General features: G+C 39.8%; 1 protein-coding gene across 2 annotated transcripts in view; it reads left to right on the top strand.

Annotated features, from left to right (window-relative positions):
• Positions 1–24,686, top strand: part of atp13a3 (ATPase 13A3) — a 36,876-nt gene extending 12,190 nt beyond the window's left edge. For both annotated transcript variants that reach the window (XM_084355364.1, XM_084355365.1), the window contains 32 exons: positions 1,335–1,421; positions 1,517–1,690; positions 2,725–2,958; positions 3,269–3,339; positions 3,561–3,644; positions 3,978–4,047; positions 5,316–5,450; positions 6,652–6,724; positions 7,578–7,709; positions 7,853–8,035; positions 8,455–8,612; positions 9,328–9,516; positions 9,687–9,748; positions 10,239–10,389; positions 10,571–10,690; positions 11,020–11,037; positions 11,212–11,365; positions 11,800–11,920; positions 12,095–12,219; positions 13,543–13,703; positions 13,963–14,091; positions 14,216–14,295; positions 14,418–14,460; positions 14,574–14,683; positions 15,059–15,155; positions 15,249–15,321; positions 15,448–15,625; positions 15,797–15,975; positions 16,081–16,169; positions 16,384–16,464; positions 18,002–18,094; positions 19,457–24,686. In XM_084355364.1, the coding sequence (XP_084211490.1) occupies positions 1,371–1,421; positions 1,517–1,690; positions 2,725–2,958; positions 3,269–3,339; positions 3,561–3,644; positions 3,978–4,047; positions 5,316–5,450; positions 6,652–6,724; positions 7,578–7,709; positions 7,853–8,035; positions 8,455–8,612; positions 9,328–9,516; positions 9,687–9,748; positions 10,239–10,389; positions 10,571–10,690; positions 11,020–11,037; positions 11,212–11,365; positions 11,800–11,920; positions 12,095–12,219; positions 13,543–13,703; positions 13,963–14,091; positions 14,216–14,295; positions 14,418–14,460; positions 14,574–14,683; positions 15,059–15,155; positions 15,249–15,321; positions 15,448–15,625; positions 15,797–15,975; positions 16,081–16,169; positions 16,384–16,464; positions 18,002–18,094; positions 19,457–19,654 (3,816 nt within the window). In that variant the 5' untranslated portion in view covers positions 1,335–1,370 and the 3' untranslated portion in view covers positions 19,655–24,686. The remainder of the gene's footprint in view (positions 1–1,334; positions 1,422–1,516; positions 1,691–2,724; positions 2,959–3,268; positions 3,340–3,560; positions 3,645–3,977; positions 4,048–5,315; positions 5,451–6,651; positions 6,725–7,577; positions 7,710–7,852; positions 8,036–8,454; positions 8,613–9,327; positions 9,517–9,686; positions 9,749–10,238; positions 10,390–10,570; positions 10,691–11,019; positions 11,038–11,211; positions 11,366–11,799; positions 11,921–12,094; positions 12,220–13,542; positions 13,704–13,962; positions 14,092–14,215; positions 14,296–14,417; positions 14,461–14,573; positions 14,684–15,058; positions 15,156–15,248; positions 15,322–15,447; positions 15,626–15,796; positions 15,976–16,080; positions 16,170–16,383; positions 16,465–18,001; positions 18,095–19,456) is intronic.
• The last annotated feature ends 438 nt before the right edge of the window (positions 24,687–25,124 follow it).

Consider the following 25,124-nt stretch of genomic DNA (forward strand, 5'->3'; position numbering starts at 1 on the left):
CACGAGCACCAACAGACGGAGGGTTTATGTCTTTATGGGACATTTGAATTGGAAGTTCTGTCTTATCACTTGACAGAATTCAGTTGAGCAATGCAGCACTTTGGGTGTTGATCTGACTTTGTCATTATTTACTAACAAACACTGCCTGTGATTTGTGTTATATACTGCATGCCTCTAAATGGATAAGCAAACCTCAAAGTCTTTGAAGATGTCAGAATACATTGATTGGATAATTGTAACACAATCCTTTTATCACATTGTCACAACCTGGCTCCTAAGGCATCGGAAAAGTGGGAAATGCATTGTATTGAAGATTAGATAAGGTAATTTATTTAACAAAAGGCATCAAAAGGCATAGGGTGTGAGCATAAGTAGTGTTGGATGTGCATGGGGGATGAGAAGGATGTGTGAATATTGTAAAATGCATAAAATAAACCAAAGGAAACTGAGGAGGAAGTAACGCTGGCACATATCCAGAGGAGTGCCTGCTGGGAAAGAGGGTAACAAAGCTTAGATTTTATGGTCTGAGGACACTGGGCTCAGGTGTTGCCAGAAGGCATGGATGACCAAACAGTGAGGTGAATTATAGGCTTCTGAACAGTCAGGAGCACAGGTCGTCACACATTTGTTTTTAAAATATATTGAACTGTAACAGATCGAATTTGTCTGTGAAATTTGGGAATTGCTACGTATCACTTGCCTTTTAAATAACTAAATAACGGAGGACTTTTATTGTGAAGAATTTATAGAAAATTGCCACAGAATTAATGGAGCTTTGTTGGTGGCTTTTTTCAATAGTGCTACTGGGAGGAAGAGTATTTACAGTTGCTCATCTGACCACAACACAAGCCAAGCACATCGTCAATTAAAGGCACACCTTCAAGCTCAAAGGCCTGTTTTGATGGAAATGCAAATCCCTGCCACGCTGGGCTGACGCCCCGAGTCAAACCACATAGAGAGAGGCCGGCCGGCAGATGTAATGGAAAAACGCTCCAAGTCACCCCTTTGTCTCTTCACCACCACTGTACCACTTTATTTTGATACCAGATATGTTAATTGGCTGCACAGTAATGGTCAATTTATGTGAAGTGTATACTAGATTTTGCAACCACAGAAATGCAGAGTTATTCACATAAATGTATTACAAATATAGTATTACAAATGGAGGAAGTTGGCAAAGATTTGTAAAAATGTGTGGATGATAGAAGGTCACCAATTTCCATGCACTGCTCTTTTGTATCATATCCCTTGAAAGCATCTTGTGACTCTGCCTGTTGTTGTAGAGTTGAACTGTTTTTCCACACTGTTCACCCTGACATTTTGTCTGTTTGCAGTGACTAAGGGAGGGGCTCAGCAAACTGTTCTGCAGCATGGAGAAGGAAGACCTGAAGATCCTCAACAAAGGGGAGGAGGAGGAGATGGTATGCCTCTCTGTAATTTTACATCTGCGCCAATGTGTGAGTTTGTGCTTTCCAACTTATCGGACTAATCCCCCTTTTCTCCTTCCACCCTTTAGGAGCTGCAGGGCTACCGTCTGTGTCGTTGGCGGCTGGCCCTGGTGGGCATTGGGGTGTTGTGTACAGGGGGCTTCCTCCTCCTGCTGCTCTACTGGATGCCAGAGTGGTGCGTCAAATCCACCTGCACTCGTACCACAGCCCGTGATGCCGAAGTGGTATTGATGCGCTCCACGGTAGGTTGCAAGAAGAGCTGCAATGTAGTTGGATTGTAAAGTAGTGATCATAGGTGATAAATTAAGGAGATTAACCATCCGAGATTAACCATCAATCCTGTGCCTAGTTTTTAAAGACAAAAGGTTAAACTGTTGCCTGATGTAGGATTGAAATTATTTTTAACTTCATTTGCGGGCCTGTTTCAGTAATCTGAAAATTGCCATTTGACACATACACACTCAGTCTGTGCCTTAACGGAAACACTCTAAGGGATCTTTATTTACCACAGAAGTGCAGCGAGTCCAAATGCTGTCAGGCACAGCTCAGCATATTGGTACATGAAGAAGATATGAACCTCAAGCTCATGTGCTTTTAAAGCTGTAAGTGAATACAACTGATGTATTGTAGTTGCACAGTAAATACATTGAGACTGACTGGCTCCTACAGAGAGTCACACCAGCAGGAATGTACAGATGATTTACCATTTGTCCAACAGTGTGTCCATAACAGTCACATGTGCTTGTGTGTGTGCATTCCTTTATCTCTGTGTTGGCCTCATACTTGTGTGTCTTCATCTTTGACCCTCTGTGTATGAATCTGAATGTCTGATTAGATTAGATTCAACTTTATCATCATTGTGCATAGTACAGGTACAAAGCCAAGGAAATTCAGTAAGCATGTAGCCAGAAGTGCAAAAGAATAGCATTATGTACAGAGAGTGCAATTACAAGTGATTGTGGTGTTGATTGAGTTTGAAATATCTTCATTAGAGTTAAAGTATTTGGAATAACATTTACATGTAAACATTAAGCTACTGCAGCCTTGTAGCTTTTTTCAGAAATGGGAATTAGGTTTAGGGTTTAGTTAGGATTAGATGAGGTAACTGAAAATAACACATCAGATGTAGCTCAATATTTAAAAAAGTTACATAAGGGCTATATATTCCTAGTCACTCAGTGTTACAGGGTGCCTTGACGTAAATGTACAGTACAATATAATGACATTCTTTAAAAGTCCAGAAAAAATACAACTTTGTGTGTATTTGTTCGACTAGGACGAGTTCCGTCGCTGGTTCCTGGCCAGGGTGCGAGTGATGCTGGCCCCAGGGAGCAACCCCTTCCACAGCCTGGAGACCCAGACCACCTCCCCCTCCTCCCCTTCCTCTCCCACCTGCCCCTTCTCCTCCCCTGCCTCCCCCCCTCTGGCCAACGGACATACCCCTCACCTCTCCGATGGCAGCCCCGCTCAGGAGCTCATCAAAAGATATGCTGACTACCAGCCCACACAGGTAAGCACCCTCCTCCACAATATAAACACACCAATGATGGCAACCATAATCCAGCAGCCAGACCACCTCTCAGAGAAGTTGATAGAGGGGCCTCCATGTTTTAATCATGTGTAATTATACTCCATATTTACACTATGCTAGAAATATATAACAGCTTGTTAGACATACGTTGATGTTATTGGAATTTGAATTTCATTTATTGCAAAGTTTACCATAAGTGTGTGGATAACGATACGGGAATGCAAGCATGTGTCAAATTAAATCAATGTTTCTTCTTCCTTCTTCCACTCCCCTATTCTTATCCCCACAGATTCGCTATTTTACCTTCCATAGCACAAAGTATTATTGGAATGACGAGGTGCAGAACTTTGAAGTTTTAAAGTAAGCATTCTTTGATTATCTACAGAAACTTTATGGGCTATTTTTGTACCAGGTTGCACTTCTCCTTACAGTACATAATGATAAATACATCTGTACACACCTATTTGTTGACTTATAAACAAGTGTAATTTGAAAAGAGCATAACAAGCTTTTGCATTTACAGTAATGTCATTAAAAGTGCAATCTTTGTCTCCTGCTTTGACCATATTTTACCTCCACAGCGGCTTGGAGGATCTGCAGGTCAGCTGCTCCACCCTCCACTCGGAGCACAGCGCAGGCCTGAACAGGAACCAGCAGGAGTACAGGTAACATCTCACCTGTCTGAAGGATAGGTCACACAACTTTGACCCGCCAGACAGGAGGAAAGTGCTCAGGCCTGTTGAGCAGATTACTATACTGTGTGCGTTTATAGTAGCAGTAGTTTATAAGCCCTTGGCCTGACAAAATTAAATATCATGGAAAATGTGTCAGCAGTGTTGACATTGTTTAAAATAAAAACCTGCATAGCCTTAACCTTTCCATGGTATATTGTTGTGTTTTTCTGCTATATTCTATGTGCATGTGTCTAGCTTTGTGTGTGTGTGTGTGACTGGTTCACAACACTTGTCTCATGAAATGTCTCTTTTACCACTTGTCAGGAAACTGTTCTTCGGAGTGAATGAAATTGCAGTGAAAGTGCCTTCTGTTTTCAAGCTGCTAATCAAAGAGGTATGGCCCAGTTTACATTAACAGAGGCAGCATTTACTTCCACTCAGTTTGAATTTCCTTGAATAAACGACACCATGTCCACTTTTTGATCATCTTGCTGTTTTGCAGGGATATTTGCACAATTAACAGTTCATTATGCCAAATGATGTGATTTTTCACAATTTTCCAACATTTACACGCTGACCATTTCTTTGAATAATCTAGAAAATAATGTCAAACTAACAGATAAAGAAAATAAGTGTTTTAGTTTCAGCCCTGCTCCCAATAACTGGGGTGTGTGTTTCAGTTGTTACTTCAAAAGCGAACATATCAAACCAGTGCTTTGTCTCCTGTAGAAGTGCCTTAAGACAGACCCATATTTATTTGATAAATGTTTGCTTATCATTTGCATTTTTGCAAGGCATTTGTCACATGAACTGCCAACATTAGTTCATCTTCAGGGCACATCTGTTCCTCTGCACTGAGACTATTCTAACCTTCTTATTACTCCTTTTACCAGGTTTCTCTTTCATTTTCAATTTGACCTACTTTTTGACCATAAGCCTTCTCTAGGGTGGTTTTGGGGGCTGGGTCTGGGGGTCAGTATCTAGACTATATGACCACCATTTCCCTAATGCATTGCGGCAAAATGAGCATTCAGTTCACGGATACCAGCTCTGGTGGACATTCCTGCAGCCGGCATGCCACTGGCTCAGAACTTATGACCAAAGTATCTCTGTGCTGTATGATGACACATTTGCTTTTTATTGTGATCAGTCCAAAGAACAATTGTGCATTAATCATGTTGTTTAATCACAACTTGATTTGCCACACCTGTGAGGTTGATGGATTATTTGGGCAAAGGAAAAGTGCTCTTTAACATGGAATATAATGAATTTGTGTTTAAAATCTGATGGAAATCATTATTTTATGTGCATTAAAAAGTCTTAAATCTTTTACTTCAATTTGGGAAAAATGGGTGCAAAAAGTTAATATTTTTGCTGAGTGCATTTCTACAAGAGAAGTGCTGTACGAGGGTAAATACAACACCAATGCCCCCTGCAGACCAACATAGTAATGTGGGTCTTAACTTTGGTAATATTACCCTGTGGCCCTATGTGTCAAGTCTTTCATTAGCACTTTTTAGTTAACCCTTATTTACACTTGGTATCTAATTCCCTTGCACCTTATTACAAGCTACATAAATAAGTGTACATCTTGTAAATGGGAATTATGTTAAATTCCTGGTAGTTGTGTCACTATATTCTCATCTCTGTCCCCTCCTGCAGGTCCTCAACCCTTTCTACATCTTCCAGCTCTTCAGTGTGATCCTGTGGAGTGCCGATGAGTATTACTACTATGCTGTGGCCATTGTTATCATGTCGGTCATATCCATAGCTACCTCTCTGTACACCATCAAAAAGGTGAGCTTTAAGACACGGTGTGCTTTTAATCTTGAATGTTGTGTTAACTTGCACTACATGTTTTGATCGGCCTTTCTACACAGCCAGCAATGCAAACTTTAATCCTCACACCTCTGGGGATCAATTTATCGGGGTGGGTGCTCATACTAAATGTAAGCATGGGCAGCTGGTCAGTTTTGTCCATTGACAATTGCAATAGAATTTTTCAAACAAGAAGGCTAGATCCTCAACAAGGCAGCACTATTTTGTGTAATTCTAATGACAGAAAGTAAAGGGGCAAAAAGAAAAATATGGTGCTGCAGATCGCTTGAAGAGAAAGACAACTTTGCCAGTTTTTCCTGCAGTGAATTTTGTTGTTATATCACAGCCAACATAGGCAAGACTACAATTAACCACAACATTACTTCTCCAGCAATATGTGGACAAGACAGGTCAGATGACAGATATTTTTATAGCAGCAGTGTGATAAATTATATCATGGAACTGCTCAAGCTGCAAACCAACTGATCTGTCAGAAACTTGACTCGATTGTAGTTTAGTCAACCACTTCGGAGTTAAAATCAGGCTTGAAATTAGACGTAATTGTCTTATATCACATACATACTCTATCTATCTATCAATCAATCAATCAATCAATCAATCAGTCAAACTTTAATTATATAGCACCTTTCAAATAGATCAAAATGCAGTACTTAACAAGTGATTGGGGAAAAAAATATGGGATGTTAAAAACAAAATGGATTTAGAAACGGCGATACATTTTAGTAATAATAAAGGATAAAAGATGAAGAATAACGGATAAATGACAAAATACTAATCACAATTGATTATGATACATTTTTTTAATAAAACCACATTTTTTTGTGGAACAGCTAAAAGTACATCTCATTGCTTTGTTGTATCTCAGACTGGTATTGACAAAAGTGTGATTCTGCTATATAAAACTACACAACATGTACTAAACGTTACCAGATGGAATCACAGGAATGCATATTTAAAGAAGACACACACTCGCGACCCTGCTTGTGTCTAATCCAGAGTTTTCATGCGAGAATAAAGGATCATCTGACCATGGTCTGCTGCCTCTGGCTTCAAAGTTCAAAAACTCAGACAAAAACACCCTTGCCGTCACACAGGTGGTCATGGGAATTAAGAAGCTGACTAAAGTTCTTCATCTGTTTTCTTTGTCCCTTTTTTCCAGCAATACGTAATGCTTCACGACATGGTGGCAGCTCACAGTATTGTCCGTGTGTCTGTATGCCGAGCCAACAATGGTTTGTCAATTTTTAAACTATTTTTTGCTGATGGCCTCTGTAAAGTGCTGCTAATAGCAATACACTGCATTCATTATTCTATTCATTTTCCTGCTTTTCTGATGAGTGCTTTCCAAACCAGACCTGACAGTAGACATTTTTCTGCTTCTGTGCTGGGCCAGACACAATTACACCCTGCTTTGGCTGTCCTCCAAATGGCTGCTAGGGTGGGACAATGACACAAAGACACACAGAGAGACGCACAGAGAGACAGACAGAGAGACAGACAGAGAGACAGACAGAGAGACAGACAGACAGAGACAGACAGAGACAGACAGAGAGAGACAGACAGAGACAGAGAGCAGATAGGGGGTGTAATATATGTAATGGCTCTGAACATGTTTTTTTTAATGTCTTCATGCTTTTTAAAATAGATGATGGAATCTGCAGAAGTGATGCACACACATTGACTGTCTCATCTGGTGTCATACCAGCTTAAGCCAATTTGAATTACCTCTAAAGGACAACATTAAACTCAGAATAGATATATTGCTGCGGAAGATTGCACACCTCTCTTTTTTTTGTTTTGCATTAAACTGCCGCCCTAGCCTCTGCTTGTGATGCCTCAGCTTTTTTCCCTGCTGTCTAGATAGGCGTGAGTAATGAGAGATGTGCTGAACAAGACTCTGGGGCTCTGACACGCAAAATATCTGCTTTCTCACCTCCCCACAACCCCAACCACCATATGCCACTTTTGGCTCACTTACACACTTTTCACCTTTCTCCACACTCATCATTTTTACTTTTTATTTTATGCTCTTTACCTGTCTGTATTATATGCTCACATTTACCATTTCACTCCCTTTCCCGGCAGAAATCGAAGAGATTTTGTCTACTGATTTGGTGCCTGGTGATGTGATGGTCATCCCCAGCAACGGGACCATTATGCCGTGTGATGCCGTGCTGGTCAGCGGCACCTGCATCGTCAATGAAAGCATGCTCACAGGTAAGAGCTGAAATCTGAAAATCTAAGTCTGATAACTCAGGGGAGAGACTGTTGGAATATTTGACATAACAACTAAGAACTTAAACAGCATAATGTTCTTCCTGTAAGTCTCCAGTACTAATATCAGTCTGCCCACTCATTAGGTGAGAGTGTTCCCGTGACAAAGACCAACCTCCCAAACCCATTGCCAGGAGAGAGGGAGGACGACACTGACAGTGCCTATAACACAGAGGAGCATAAGAGACACACACTCTTCTGTGGCACCCACGTCATCCAGACCCGCTTCTACACAGGCGAACTGGTCAAGGCTGTGGTGGTCCGCACAGGTATGTGTGTGTATTTGGGGATATGTATTCAGTTGTGTTCTGTGTTTATGTCCTGTAAATTTGTGTAAATTCATTTTTGACGCTTTGTGTAGAAATTTTTGTACGAAAATAGTCAAATGGGACTCTATTTTGGGAGTTTCTATTTTGTCAAGCTGACATATACACAAGGAATTACAAACAGTAAAAAGACTACCACTAGTCTAAAGACGCATAACTCACAGGTTCTATTGCTGCTCATTACAAGAGCAGCATTTCAGAGGTCAGATATATCCCTTCCTTTCGGGAAGTCAGCAAATTATGCGCTCAATTACATATTAAATTCACATTTGAGCCATTATTAGAAGATTCAAAAGTGAGTTTAAAATCGACTATTGAAAACCTTTTCACCCAAAACTTCTCATCACAACTTCTTCACCCAGGTTTCAGCACAGCCAAAGGCCAGCTGGTGCGCTCCATCCTTTACCCCAAACCCACCGACTTCAAGCTGTACCGCGATGCCTACCTCTTCCTGTTGTGTCTGGTGGCTGTGGCTGGAATTGGCTTTGTCTACTCCATCGTCCTCAGCATCATGAACAAGGTAATCTCCTTTTTGCTGATTTTTCAATAATGTAACATGCATACTCTCTACAAAAACTCTACTGGTGTGAATCACAGTATAACAGCATTTAATCCAAACATTTTTAAAGTGTCCGTCATACAGTCTGACCTGTGCGCTGCCTGGTACAACCACATTTTTATCTGTTCAGTGTCGTAGGGGGCAGAAACACTCCAAAACAAACTCTCAGTAACAGATGCTTAGTCAGCTTATCAAGTTCTTTATGATGACAGGTTAATAAGGAACTGCAGAGCAGCCCATTTGAGTCCTCTTTATTTTGATCTGTCAAGTTAGATACTCACTGACTTGTGTTTTAGCCATTATCTCCCTTTGTGCAACATTGTGCAGAAGCTTTTCTAACAACAAACAGCATGGTAATATATTTCTAAATCGCTGTGTGCTGCAGAAATTCAACTGTTTGAAACATTCCCTTTCTCTGAAACATATTATAGGCTTGTTGCAGGATTAGCATCAGACTTAGAGGATCAGCCATTCTGCACCTTGCTTTGGATTTGTTGTTTACATGAACAATCAGATATGCAACATATTTGACTCTATAACTTCAATTCAAGCAGCCACTTCTGAGTCTGAATCTATGTCTTAGGAGTATTGATAATGCTGGAGAGGTGGTAATCAAAGACAAGTGATTATCAAAAATGCAGACGTTTCCTGACTTTTCCCTTTCTGCCTGCCCCAGGTGCCAGCTAAGACCATCATCATTGAGTCCCTAGACATCATCACCATCACTGTGCCACCGGCGCTGCCAGCCGCCATGACCGCCGGTATTGTGTACGCCCAGCGACGCCTCAAACGCATTGGCATTTTCTGCATCAGCCCACAGAGGATTAACATCTGCGGACAAATAAATCTGGTCTGCTTTGACAAGGTGACTATTACTGGTTGCATGATGGCCGTTTTTGCTTGTAAAGTTACTTAGATGATGAAGTAACTACAAATGATACCCAAAATAGATTGTACCTGCCTCTAGTTGTGTGCCAATAAAGATGTTTTATCTCAGTCAAACCCAGTTAAACTCTGCTTCATGTTGTCTTCTAGACTGGAACTCTGACAGAAGATGGATTAGACCTATGGGGAGTCCAGAGGGTTGAGAATGGCAGGTAAGCTGGTCTGTACTCTGTATTTATCAAACATGGAACAACAATTGCAAACATTCCGAAGGTGTTTTTAGAAATCTCAAGTCATTGTCTTAGTTTGGCTGTTGCTGTGCTGGTATTGCTTTGCTGAATAAGTGTTGGAAAATAATGTTGAATATCTTTTTGTTAGTTTAGTTTCATTTCCTTCATTTGAAATCACTGTAAATGCTGAAAATTTCAGTGACAAAATCACAACAAAATCATCCCTATGGTTATCCTTATACGATACTAGAAAATATTTACAAAACTCCACTTAGGAAATTTGTTACTAGTTTAATACTTTTTTTTAATACATGTCACTGAAATCCATTGCTTCTGGAAACATTTTCATTTTGTCACAAAGTATATTCTTCACATCATAAAAGTAACTATCAGTTTTTCTTACTTGTTAATTTCTCCGTGTGAAACGTCTCATCTTTTCTCGTCCACCTCCTGTTTCTTCTGCCCCTTTTAGTTTCCACCTGTCAGAAGAAAATGCCTACAAGGAAAATCTAGTCAAGTCACAGTTTGTGGCTTGTATGGCCACTTGCCACTCTCTTACCAAAATAGAGGGCCAGCTGTCCGGAGACCCACTGGACCTCAAAATGTTTGAGGCTACAGGCTGGGTGAGTTGTCCTGTATCAGTGTGAAAGTGTGGGACAAATAGCCATCTGGAATCAAGAAAGACTGAAACAAAGAGAGGGAATCTAAAATATTTATTTTGTCAAATATGTCTACACATTCTTGACATTTCTTATTGTCTTATTTTTCTGATCCTCATTTTCTCTGAATTTTTTATCTGCCCAGATCCTGGAGGAGGCCACTGAGGAGGAAACATCTCTCCACAACCGTATCATGCCCACTGTGGTTCGACCCCCAAAACAGCTGTTGCCCCCAGAGCCTGTTGCATCACCAGAGCAGGACATGGTATGAACTGCGACACAGTTGTTCTCCAGGATATATCTTATCAACACAAACTTAAAATTGAAATATGTACATATTTATCAATCAAATTATATCAATGAAATATTAGAGCTGAATTCTGGTCTTGGACAGTATTTGTCTCTGACTGTCAGGGTAATAGAAGTTGACTAAGCTGCCAAAATCTACAGAGTATTGGCTATCATTTAAAGCACCATATTAATGTGCCTCAGTGAAAAATTAATAAACACTATCATAATATATCAACAGCAACCTTATTATAACTCTGAATGATGAGTATATTCGATTCTCATGGATTCTTTTTCTCATTTTAGGAACTGTATGAGCTCTCGGTAAGTAGTCTGCTTCTATTTTATTAATGTTCTCATCAAATTCCTCTTTTTTCCTCTTTGTAATTAGTCCTTTACTAGCATTTGTTTTTAGTTTTGGTCTTCTCCTTGACATAAATTATAAATTAATTTTCCATATTTCTTTTTGTCTGTGTCTTTGTGGGTGCGCATGTGCAGTCAGCGTATGAGATAGGTATCGTGCGCCAGTTTCCTTTTTCCTCAGCACACCAGAGGATGACTGTGGTGGCTCGTCGGCTGGGGGAGAAACGTATGGATGCCTACATGAAGGGGGCGCCAGAGGTGGTGGCTAGTCTGTGCAAGAAAGAGACAGGTGAGATGTCTAAAGTGACTGTATTTGCTCCGGTGCTGTTACATTATCAACCCTAAAATCCATATTGTGTTTTGTTTGTTTTTATTTTTTTTCTGCATTTTATTTTAGCGCTCTGGTCTGCTAAATCTGCAAGGGTCTAATGCGTCAAAGTGTAATGAGTACCTGCAAATTTTGGAGAGAAAAAATGGGAAAATCAATTAACCACAGAGTCAGTTAGTTGTTTGTTTGTCTGTTAGCCAGATCTGAAAAAAACTACCAGTTATTAGTTATGGATACAAAACTTGCAAACTTCCTCGGCACTTGTGAACCAGAAAGTTTAGCAGCAAATTTTAAGTAAGATTAAGGAACCACCACCAAAACAGATTTTGAAATCTTCTTTACCTGCTGCTCACTAACTTTACTTGTACCTTTAATGTCTCTTTGTCTCTTTGCAGTGCCAGAAAACTTTGCAGAGGTTTTGGAGGGCTACACCAAGCAGGGTTTCAGGGTCATAGCTCTGGCTCATCGTCGACTTGAATCTAAACTCACCTGGCACAAAGTCCAGAACATAAACAGGTAGCATGCTGTTTATTGCTGATCTGACCTACATTTTATACCTAAACAGGATGTGATCCTGTTTAAAGTTATCTACTATGAGCAAATGCATGCCCTCTTGAGTTCCCTGTGTATATGAAGTATTTTAGTCTTGGTACGTAAGTACAAATGTGTGCATCTTTATCTTTGAACCAGGGATCACATAGAGGCAAACATGGAGTTCCTGGGTCTGATCATCATGCAGAACAAGCTGAAGGCAGAAACCCCGGCAGTGCTGCAGGACCTCCACAGAGCACACATCCGCACTGTCATGGTTACTGGTGAGACCACGCACATACAGTATAGTCATACACACACACACACGTACACACTTGTTAACGAAGCCATTAATGACATCAATGTAGTCGCTAAAGAGAATAAACAAACACAGATATATAAATAGAAGTGTACAGGGCCCTAAAACACGCAATCTTCACTTCACATTTCTCTCTGTCTGCAGTTGTTGTCCAATATCATTTTTCCTTCCCAATACCGATTCTGATACCTGGGTTTTTTGGGCCGATGGAGAGTACCGATCCGATGTTAGATATAGATTCTCCAGAGTAAAATATTGCCAAATAGCTGACATGTTGCTAGCTCCGTCTGACTCACATGAAATCAACTTGTTCTTCGCTGCTCTAAAAACAATAGTTGCCACAAGCACAGCGCAACTTCCTGTGTTGGCTGTGTTAGAGCAGCGAAGAAGAATTGATTTCCGTTGTGTAACGTTAAGCAGAGCTAACAGAGCTAACTGGGAACTAGCAGGGTCCCGTTTCTAAATGTCCTGGGATTGGATCGGTGCATGAACTCACGTACTTACTGATACCTTCCTGTTTTTGGCAGTATCGGCCGCATATCCAATACTAGTATCTGAATTCGGAACAACTCTACCTAAAGCTCTTGTGTTGCTGTGACACAGAAAGAGTCATGAGTTTGGTAAACTTTGTAATGGCACTCAAAAGATTTAATCCCTCAGGTATTTACTTGGCTGCACCTGTAATCTCAACTAATAACATTTTTTAGGCTGCTGCTCAGTGTAACTGGCACAAGCTAACTCCAATAAGATTTCACTTTCTTGCTTGGCTCTGACCTCGTTATCTGTCTTCTGGCTTTGAAAGGAAAGACAGTCTTGTCGGAAAATGTCTGATATGTAATAATTCATCAGCGATTCTTGATCTACACATACAGCATTAGACACCCTTTCAGAACCAGTCCTCCTTCTCTCCACATGTCCACAAATCCTGGTTCCTGTCTCAATTCAGCATCCCACCATCAGTCACACCCTCTGCCCCATCATAATATAAACACTAATATGGGTTTTTGAGGAGTAAACCAAAGAAAATCTCAAGCTCGTGATGCATGTGTATCTGTGAGAAAGGCAGCGAATGAGGGGGAAGGATGGACATAAAACCAAGAAAATGAATTTGTGTCCCAGCCATACATCCCTTAATATCCCTGTTCCTCTATAATACTATATTCATTCATTCATTCATTAATACCTAAGACAATATGAGGAAACATAACTGATCTTTGTAAAACAATTGATGAAGTATGAGTGGAAAATGAATGCAAAGTAAGAAATTTGTGCTGCATGTACATTCCAGGTGACAACATGCTGACAGCCATCTCTGTGGCCAGGGACTGTGGAATGATCCCTCCCCAAGACACTGTCATCATCGCTGATGCCCTCCCTCCTCATAACGGTCAAGCCGCCAAAATCACCTGGAGATACGCTGACAAGCCAAGCAAGACACCTCGCCTGGAGGTGATGCGATGGGGCTAATGTTAACATGAATGCTTGTAGAAACACAAACACACACGATAAAAGGATGTGTGCAGGCATACACACTTTACACTATTTAACCTTTAGTGGGAAGGGACACCATTTCCCTGCCAGTTCAAAGTAAAAGCCAAGCAAAGTTGAACATGTGGATGGAGAAGAAACATTTTTCAACTGCTGCGAGCAAGAAGTGTTTTTCTTGCTGAGGTTTTTGCTCTAATTCATACTTTGCTTACTTTAACAGGAAGTGAACATCAGTCTGGAGGATGTGTGTCCCATAGACGAGCACAAAACACAAGAGATGTACCACTTTGCTATGAATGGAAAATCATTCGCCGTCATTGAGGAGCACTTCCCTGACATGCTGCAAAAGGTAAGATGGATGTCACTCCAACCTTTTCTGTAACCAGAGTAGAAATGTTAAAGTTGCTACTTCTGTTGCTGGAGTATAATTTTATCCACGGTACCTAATGTTTCTGGTGCTTTCTTCCTTGTAGTTGGTGCTGCACGGGACAGTGTTTGCCAGAATGGCCCCAGATCAGAAAACGCAGCTCATTGAGGCGCTGCAGGGCGTAGAGTGAGTATTAAAGTCAAACACACAATGTAAACATTTGTATACATCCATATATATATATTTTTTTCAAGGTTAACATGGTAATATTGAGCAAGGAGTCACTGTTTGATATTCTTTGTTCACAGCTACTTTGTGGGAATGTGCGGAGATGGAGCAAATGACTGTGGGGTATGTACAGCCACTTTATAAATGCATTTCTTAATGTAACAATAACAGGTTTGAATGGACATTAATTGAGTCTGGACATACCTTACACTATACTTCTCACTTTCCTCACCCAGGCTCTGAAGAGGGCTCATGGTGGCATCTCTCTGTCAGAGCTCGAGGCCTCGGTAGCCTCTCCCTTCACCTCCAGGACCCCCAACATCTCCTGTGTCCCCAGCCTCATCAGGTTTGTCATTCCTAAACAAATAAATGATAGAGAAAATATGAATGGTGAACGTTATTAAACCCAAAAGAAGCATCTCGTCTCTAAAGCACCAGTACAATATTGTTGTCATTGTACTGGTGTAGCAATGGGTCATATATAATTTATTTGTGTTATTCAATTTCAGATTTTACACTTTCTATATCTTTTGTTTTCTTGTTAACACGGTATTCAGAGTATTCGGTATTCGAGTACACGGTATTAAGTAGACAAATTATTAATTTCTTTGACAGTATATGCTTTGACTACTTGATTACATGTTGTATTGACTATTGATATTGGGATTGGAAAGTAGTTCTGATTTCTTCATCAGATAACAGTGTTTGCTTACTTTTACAGGGAGGGACGTGCTGCTCTCATCACCTCCTTCTGTGTGTTCAAGTTCATGGCCCTCTACAGCATCATCCAGTACATCAGTGTCACTCTCCTCTACTCTGTATGTAATGCTGCTCCTGCAATCAATAGTAGCTCAAGAGTCAATGAGAAACATAATCTCTAATCTGTGCTATCTGCTGTTCTTTTTTCTTAGATCCTCAGTAACCTTGGAGACTTTCAGTTCCTCTTCATAGATATTGCCATCATCCTCCTTATTGTCTTCACCAGTAAGTAAAAGAAAAGTAACAACGACAAGGTTTTTACTGTGGTTATGTGTCACATTTCCTCACTTTTATCTTCCTGCTTTTTCTCCTCACTGTCGATGTCTGTTTTCTGCCCCCGTTTCTCCTTAGTGAGTCTCAACCCAGCGTGGAAAGAACTGGTGTCACGTCGTCCTCCATCAGGTCTGATCTCAGGGCCTCTGCTGTTCTCTGTGCTGACCCAGATCCTCATCTGCTTGGGCTTCCAGACCATTACATTCCTTTGGGTCCGACAGCAGTCCTGGTACACAGTCTGGACACCATCTACAGAGTGAGTGCCTGCAGTCATTGCTGACAAAGCTCAACCAAACAAATGTAACATCACAGCAAGATTTGATTAGAGAATAATTTCATAATATGTAATTATATATAATATAATATAATACGTTATTATAACTGTCTTGTACACAGTCAAATTGAATTGAACTCTCTTCTCATCCAGTGTCTGCAACCGGTCATCGCACATCAACATGTCGGACCTCAACGACACCGAGATTGACGACCACAACATCCAAAACTTTGAGAACACCAGCCTCTTCTATGTCTCCTGCTTCCAGTATCTCATTGTTGCCATTGTTTTCTCAAAGGGAAAACCTTTCAGGCAGCCTAGCTACAAGAATTGTAAGAAAATTTAAGAAACACTAATAAAATGTCCTTAAATAGTCATATTTTACTTTTATATGATATAAAGTTGTGTGTGTTTTTGCTTGCGTGTCATCTTCTCAGGGCCTTTTGTGGTGTCTGCCTTGATTTTATATTTTTTCCTGCTGTTCATCATGTTCCACCCCGTCGAAGACATTGACGAGTTTCTAGAGGTAAGAAGACATCAAACACTAGAAACATACACTTTTACTCAGCTCTGAAGACTGTGGTTTGCTGATCTCCATACTCTTTTGATGTTTTTATGTGCTATAAAGGCCCAATTTCATGGAGATGAGGATGTGCGTAATTGAAGTGTTGCAGAAACATAAAGTAAAGCCTTAAGACGAGGCTGTTTTGCTGATAATCACCGTTGATCTCTCTGTACAGATTGTTTGTGTCCCGTATGAGTGGAGGATAAAACTCTTCATCATCATCTTAATCAATGCTGCTGTGTCTGTTGTGGTGGAGGTAAGAAACACACTTGAACACAGGGTAACAGTAGATGTTTTTCTCATGTCCAGTTTTTGTTTTTTCATGCAGTGTGCTCATCTTTGTCTCATTCAGCTGGACAGCAGGATCAGTCTTGTGTTATGAGAAGAAATAATGTTGTACAGTGAAAATATGTTGAAAGTCTTTAGCAGCAAATGTTTGTCTTGTGTAATATTTTTTTCGATTGACAGATCTTCAATGAAATATGACAATGGATAGTTTGCGCTGGTCTGCCACACTCAGTGGAGCAGTGTCTCTATGCCTTTGCCTTCCTTTTAGATAGCTGCTCTTCCAGACATGCAATGCTTGGCAGACACCCTGGATTAAGGCTGCACGATATTTGAAAAAAAAGTTCTTCTTTTCCGCGCTAAATATTGCGATATGAAAAAAATACAGGAATAATCAAATAATAGAGTGTGCTACTAATAAGACAACCGGCACTGCAACAACAAATAGACCACAACTCAATTAAATACGCATGTGAGTGTGTGCTTGTGAAAGACCAGGAGTTCAAACCATCTGGTGAAGAGTCCTTTTTGTTTTACCCATGGCCCTCAAAAATTGCTCCGTTTACTCTTCAGTAAAATCAGACTGGGAAAAACTCACGCTCAGTGCTTTCAAGTTCTGAGAATTTAACATTTTATTCTTGGTGCACCGTCACTTTTCACAAGCTGCGGCTCTTTTCTGCCCTCCCCATATTCGGCACACACACATATTCGGAGATTAACAATGGCCTAATACACTCTACATCTCCAACATTGCATGATGATTAGCTTTCTGTTCTCGACTGCCTGCTCTTCTCTCTCTGTCAGTCGGCCTGTGTGTCTGTTGCTTTGTTGCAGTGACACACTGAAAGTACAGACAGTGTCCAAGGACACACACGCACAACGACATGGTCCAACTGGCTATCAGACATGGCCTGTCCAACAGTCCCAACTGGCGGCTCTTTGGGCCGCACAAGCCAGCAGGGGAGTAGCAGCACTTATGTTTACCCACTTCAAGCACTGCACATCCGACATATTATTCCTCCTTGTATGAAGCAGCAAAACATCTGTAACAGTTTGAGATAGTTTGCTGACATCGCATGTCTTGTAATGCCACTGTTGCGCATACGCACATCGCAATGTCGATGCTGAAATGGTATATCGTGCAGCCCTACCCTGGTTGATGCTATTTCTTAAACTACCGGTCCAAATCCCCTTCCCCTTTTTCAGTGAATAAAAAAACAAAACAAACCAAAATAATTTTGTACATGAGCAAAATTTCCTGCTGAGTTTCCAGTGTTTTGAGACAATAGTATCCATGCACTCTTCTTACTAATTTGTTTATTGTAATTTTAACCTCACTTGTATTAACACACAACTTAATGGGAGAAAACTCTAAGAATGCTACATTGTGGCTCTGCAAAAACAATTGAAGGGGTCTTCAATTGTGTGCAAAATCAGCAGCAGTCGCTATGTAAAATCAAATTAGACTCTCTGTAATTCTTTCCCCTGCCCACTGCGCTATTCCATAGACCTTCATCCTTGACATCATCTTATGGAAGCTTGTGTTCAGCCGAGACAAACAGGGCAGCTTTGGCATCACTCCTGCCGCCCCGACACCACAGGTTGGGAATATCTGAAACCTTCTTCTTAAGCCCTTTCATTTTCCTCCTATGTGGTGTTCCCTCTCTCTGTCCCCACCTTTTCCTCTAATGCTACAGACCGCACCTTTCTATTCTAACCTTTAACATAGACGTGCATGTGCGAGACGTCAGTCTCATTCTGATCTTTCCTCTCCTTCTCGTGTTCCCCTGACTGGCCTTTTGTTCAGGGCTTTATTTTTTAACATATGTAGTTTTTATCTCCAAATCATTCTGTTCACTGGCTCCGTTTTGACATAAGATTCAGAACTGGTTTCAAGGGCATTTTATTATTTTTTTAGTAACACTTCCCACTTAACACTACACCTGAAAGCTATTTACTAATTCAGAGGTACTGTTGGTCACTGTTAAACACATTAACATTGAGATAAGTGGGTTTATGACTGGGAAGTAATTGGTTTCTTTTTAAGTTTGATGGTCAAGTGAATGAGTAATGCTCTCACCTCCTTTAGAAACCACCATGTAACAATATTCAGCTGTTGAATTTGTCAGGTTTGATAGCATTTAACCCAACTTCACCCTTAAGGTGGCAATATATATTACAGTGTCATATGATTATGTAGTTTGTACCATGACCTGTAGATCCCCATTGTATTGTATTTTTATAGTAGAAAAATATCTTTAAAAGAGTGATATGTGCCAGACAATTTATTGTGGAATACAATTATTTGTATCCAAATATTAATATACGAATGTGCCATTATTATCATCAGCATGACAGTTTCCCAATTGCTTTTGTAGAAGTGATGATTGCCTCCTCCTTTCCCTCCGTCTGCTGCATCTCCAGTTCCAGCCTACGCGCTTTACTAAGCTCTACGTGCTGCACTAATCTTAGTTTAACTGTTATGTGTTCGATGACTGTCAGTCAACACTGTCAGTGGTTCCTATTAAGTACAGTATCTCAAATATAAGCAAGCTAGCCTTACATGTATTTTCTAATATGAGGTTAAGGACATTTTTGTTATTTTTGCTGTGGAATCCTTTTGTTTGTACGATCTTTGACTCCATGAGCTTGTTTTTAAGGAGTGGGCTTACTCTTTAAGATATGTACTGCCAACTCTTTCAAACTATTATCATGCTGAATTTTGTTTTGAATGACTTGCATGCATGCACATGTTGCAATTTAGCAGTGTCCTCCTCAAATTTTATATGTTGCATGCAAAAGTTATATCAGCATGCACCGTGCCGATTTCCATTTGTCAGTAAATCTCAACAAAATATGACAGAAGTTCATGGAACCATTCATCCCTTTCTTTCCTCCTTTTCTCTGTTTATTTTTATTTAATTTTATTTTGTTTATTTTTGGGGTTGCTGTGGTATTTTCAGGGGGCCATTGACCTGGGGGCCTTCAAGTGTCTGACACGGCTGTGCTGCCCAAGCAAGTTGGCACCGAAGGCTCGCTACATGCATCTGGCCCAGGAGCTCAGTGTGGACCCCGACTGGCCTCCAAAACCGACCACCACCACTGAAGCCAAACCCCGCCCAGAAAACGGCTCCACCTATCAATTCATGATCAACTCCTAGCACCCCCCCGGCCCCAGAATCTAATCTAGCCCTTTCATACAGGAGACGCGTATATGACACGTGTTCAGTGAACCTATTCAAACAGAGCTGTTGCAGGAAAATTGCTTGCCATCACTGTTAAGAGACTTTGGTCTAATAATGTAGTTTCAGAGGCATTAGTGCAAAACAACCACACATAGGAACCAAATAAAATTTTAGTTCTCTCTGGCTCGCCCACTTGCGCGCTCTCAGGTCTCTTGCTTGTCTCTAAATGCCATTTTAACATCAGTAACATTAAATGTAATTCCGTTCCTTATTGCAATGTCTGTTCACCGAAGCTGAGCAGCATTCACCCGAGGCTTGGTGGGAATTAATAAGTCAGGTTGAATTTACAGGCTGACCTCTTCAGATTGTCGGTTTAATATCGCCTCACTTCATACATGATTGTCATAGAAGGTGTTGAAGGCTTGAAAATGATTGCTTTTGTACCATTGTTAAAATAACAGGATCTTAAAATGTTCCAAAATTTGGAACCACTGTACTCAAAGTAAGTTTTAGCTGAAGTATAAAATGATATATCTGAGCCTTTCAGGATGATCACTGGAAATGTACACTATAGGATGAAGCAGATGTTGGCCCAAAAGAGGCGTTTCACTCTGACCTTTGTGTCTCTGACTGAAATGGCAAGTGAGAGAGTTGCTCGATAAAGAAAGAGTCTGGAAGTGAGATTGCGGAAGAATGAGTTTTCACTTAAAAATTGAGACATTCTGTAGGGTACATGGAGTAACAGATGGATAGTGATAGGTGGCTTTACTGACCAACTCTGTGTGATCTGATCATATAGTCTTTTTTAAATCAGCAGCAATTTTTCTCTATGTTCGTACTTCTGAGCAGCCACCACCTCACTTTAAGGATGTTCACACAGCGAGTTACTTGTTCAACAAGCTGCTATGGGCAGTGGAGGCTCTGATTGCTACCATGTAGTGGTCTTTTTTAATCTAACGCACATACTGTATAGATATAGAGTAATTTTAATGAGCTTGCATTACCACCTGGCAAGCGCTCACTAGAGGACGTAGAATCATAACCAAAAAGAAAAGCTGTAAAGCTTACCATGGAGCTCCAGGGATGAATGAAATTACTCATTTAAGACCAGTATTCAAGTTGTCTTTCAAGCACACTGAGATGTAGAAGATTAGGAATTTGGAACAGTTGCAGTCAACTTGTTTAATTGCAGACACCAGGCAGAAATCAAAGTACATTATAGATCACAGATCGATGATTGAAACCACAAAACTAATCTGTGGTTGCATTTTCCTCATCATTTGCCCAAAATGTTCAAAAACATTAGGGCTTGTAAAAAGTACAGTACCTACAAAGAACAGTGGATACAGATTTCCAACCACAGGCAGGATCTCTGTTTTGTTTGAATTTAACTTTAAGGTTTTTAGCAAATATATTGTTGGGTTAGAAATTTAAATTTAAAAAACTCACAAAAACAAAAAGACAAATTTCATCCCAACTTTTTAGCCATACCAGTGGATCCGATAGTCTTTTGTTTTTAGACTGAAATAACCTAAATATTATTTGAGAACATTCATGGTCTGAAACAACTCTTCATTTACACTCATCAACCTCAGTTGTACTTTAATATTAATGCTAACATACAAAATATTAGTATCCAACACTCACATGGTAATTGTTAACATTCAATGCCAACAAGTCTGACAGGGAACAACATGGCCTTCCTCTGGTGCTCCCGTCAGGCCAAACCCTTTCGCCCCCCTAGTGGAATAGATGAAATAATAGCGAACTTTTCATCCATCAAAAGATGTTGATTGCTAGTGTGTACACCATCAAGGGCCATTACTGTGGCTTAACACCTTTAATCTTATGTTTTGTGCATCTATGAGCCATGTCCTGTCAGCCCCTAATGATATCAGACAGGAGACTGAAAGCAAACCAAGACTTGCATGAAGCCAGCTCCCTATCATCATGTTCTGAAGACGTGATGGCTGCAATACTAGAAATATTACTACAATTACAGCATTACTGTAGAATTTAGAAACATTTACATTAACATTTCTGTATTTTGAAAAGAAATCTGCACAATAAACGCATACAGTAGCATGAATCTGGCTGGTTATCATGGACAGTTAGTCACATGCATGAGATCATACTGTATGAATCCAAGCATCTTACATTTAGGAACTCATGTCAGATTGGCTCCAGTAGTTAGCCAGTAGTACTACTTATGTTTTTCGTTTTTTGTTGAATAAAATTCTTCCTATGGAAGACTGATTTAAAGTGTAATCAAGGCAAAGCATTGTGAATCTCATCAGCTCACAGTTCTTGGCACGTTCAAAACGTTCATGCAACAACACACTCTGCATACTGTATGATGGATGCTGGTGACCATATACACTCATGTATTACACATAGGCTACCTGCATAGAGAGTTAAGGGCTATATTTATGTTCACTGCTCTTTCTTTGACATGTATCTGTTCTTTAGGTGTCAAACACTCACTCCATGTAAACTTTGACGGCGGCTGTAAAACTGTGTAGCTTCTTTCTTAATGAGAACATGACTGACTGAAATTCATTATGTGTAAGCTACCATGAAAACTGGTACCATTTGAAATCATTATGACTGAAATTAGGCTCACCCAAGCCTTCGTAAGGGAAAAACGACATTTGTTTTACAGCCACCTTTAAAGCAGCCACAGTGTTTGATATTCAGAAGACCGGTTTAGGTTGGAGTGTCACCAACACACAATGTCAGTATAACTATACTCTACATAGCAGCCTGCCTTTCATGACTTGTATGTTTTAATATTAATGATTTCAAATAGTGTTTTCAGAGTGCTAATCAGTGGTAACTGTGTAAGACGCCATGTCAAAAGAATGTCAAACTAAGTGTAATGTTACTCTTATTCCCTGACAAAATGAAGCGAATGATATCTCAAACAACGGCGCTGTATTAACCGATACTTAACATCACATTTAGCTTGTCCATTAATTATTTTATTCATGTAGAAACAAAATCACAGCAGATTTGTTTAATATCCACATTAACAAGAGTCTGGAGTTGCTCAGTTCCTATAAAAGCCATCGTCTATTGGGATACTTGTAATATTATAACAAAGGCACACAGAACTTTGGATCCATACAGTTTTTATGACGAGCTGAAATGTGGTATGTGACCTTAGTTTTAATGGGTACATTGTTTATTTGATGAGGATAGTTATAGTGTTTTGTTATAGTATTTTGTGGGTAAACTGTCATTGTGAGAAGAAGGATATATAGCAGACGAAACTGGAGAGAAATGTGTGACACTGCTGCCAATTTTGAGAAAGCATCCGATATGTTGTCAAAGCAAAAACTGTCAATGACTTATATCTGTTGGATTTCAACAATGTTCCTCGTGTGCCCAAACATGGGCCACATGACTTTTCATGAGTTCACATGAATTTTCAGTGGAATTTTATTTTATTTTTTTAAATTTCCTTTTCAGGCTTTAATTTCTTTCTCTGGAAACCTACTGAGGCTAAAATTGAATGTTGTTTAAAGGACAAAATTTAATGCAATGCAATACTATGGTTATTGATTCTATTTCCAAAGACTTTTCATCACATCTGTATTGATTATTTGAAAAATGGAGAGAAAAAGAGTGGGGAAAAAAAGAAAAAAATATATTTTAAACTGTGTTCAGTTCTGTCATAAATGATTTGACTGAGCAGAAGTGGATGATAATATTAGACGTTGGATTCTATCTGTATATATGAGATGTACATTTCTAGTGTGCGCATAAAAGTCATAAGATTATAGTTATAAAAATGTTTGATTTTTGGATTATCAAAGGGCTGGTGTGTCTTTTTCTACTATTTTGGTACTGTGTAACAATCAGTTGTCTGTCTACTTTTGATTTGTACTGTCTGTTGGATTTATTTGTACTTTCAGTTTTGTTATGGACTTGCATTAGCTTGGATCTTCCGTATTAGGGCATAAATTGTGGGCATTTATTTCACAATATGAATCAGTTATTGTCACGTATGATCAGGGCACTTGGATCAATATTTGTTCTGTCTTGGGTAAATTTAATGCAGCACATGTCTACTGTAGAGTGGAAAGATTTGTCTCTGCAGGTTTTCAGCTTTTCTTTTGCTTTGCTTTGTGTAAAACCAAGGATCTGACACAAGAAGGGAATTCAACTGATGATATTTGGCACCTCCTCTTAGCGAATTCAGAATTCGAGGAACATCTGACAATCTTGTTACTTTTCTGTCCGATCATTAAATTAACACATTTTGCATCCATGTAAAACTAAAAGGTTAATTGGCAAAAAAGTGCATAGTTGCTCGGTATCAGCGGTCTGCTGTAGACATGATTTTATTGCTGCTAGGGGTGAAATGATTCAGTCTCAGCTGTGTCGTAACCTGACACAGAAAATTCATCAATTTAATGACGCAAAGTGTAAATACTGCAGTTGATCTTTGTCTACGCTACAGTTTTGCCTTTTATTCTGACAGCTATGTCAAAGCAATGGATTTTATGCTGAAATGCTCTATGCTCTTATACAGGTACAACATATACCGACCGCTGACCGTTAGCATTGGCCTCTAATTCATGTCATGTATTTTAAACAAACCATCGAATGGCATTTAGATTGAATCAGCCACTGAGTGTATGAAACCTCACGTGGATGTTGTTTCCTCAGGGAAATGTTTCTATTTGTAATGAATAGAGAAAATAATAAAAGTTGCTACCCAAACTGAATGAAAATATACTGTTGGTAAAACGTTTTTATTATAGTCCATCTGTATGTCGGCTCTGTCGGGTGTGCTTTATGTTTGCAGCGCCCACACCTCAGCAAGAGGCTCGTCTGGGGGATACGTGTTGTTTTTATTGGCAGAGATGTACTTTTTTTTTTTTTTGGGAAAATTTTTGTACTTTATAATTTATTTTTTATTTATTTTCACTTCTTTTTCCCTGAGGATTGTATTTCAGATTTATCTTGATTTCTTTCTTTTCAATAAATGTTCTGAAAACAGTCTGCTGAATGTAATTTGTTTCCATTTGGTATGAACTGGGACACCATAATGCTGCATAAGCTTCAGGAAAGTATGCAGTTATATGTAGAGCCAGTATATTGGATAAATTGTTTACAGTAAAGTTGACATTGATCACCTAAATGAAGTCACACAGGAATAATCAGCGTACATGCTGAGGCCTCATCAGACACTGGAGGCTCTAGCCTCTGATTTGGATACTTACATCACAGCTTCAGTCTTGAGAAGTTCCTCCTCTCAACCTAAGGTACACAAGTGTTGAAGCGCTATGCATATCAGGAGGTGTATGAACAGTTAAAACAATTGATCACTTGTAATTCTTTTGAAAATGAGACCTAAGAGAGAAAGTTTAACACCCACAAATCTTTAAACCATTTGACTGGATTCTCCAGTGTGTCATGCAAAATTTTGCTTATGCTA

Source organism: Pagrus pagrus, assembly GCF_965226575.1.
Source record: "Pagrus pagrus genome assembly, chromosome: 6".
Taxonomy (NCBI): domain Eukaryota; kingdom Metazoa; phylum Chordata; class Actinopteri; order Spariformes; family Sparidae; genus Pagrus; species Pagrus pagrus.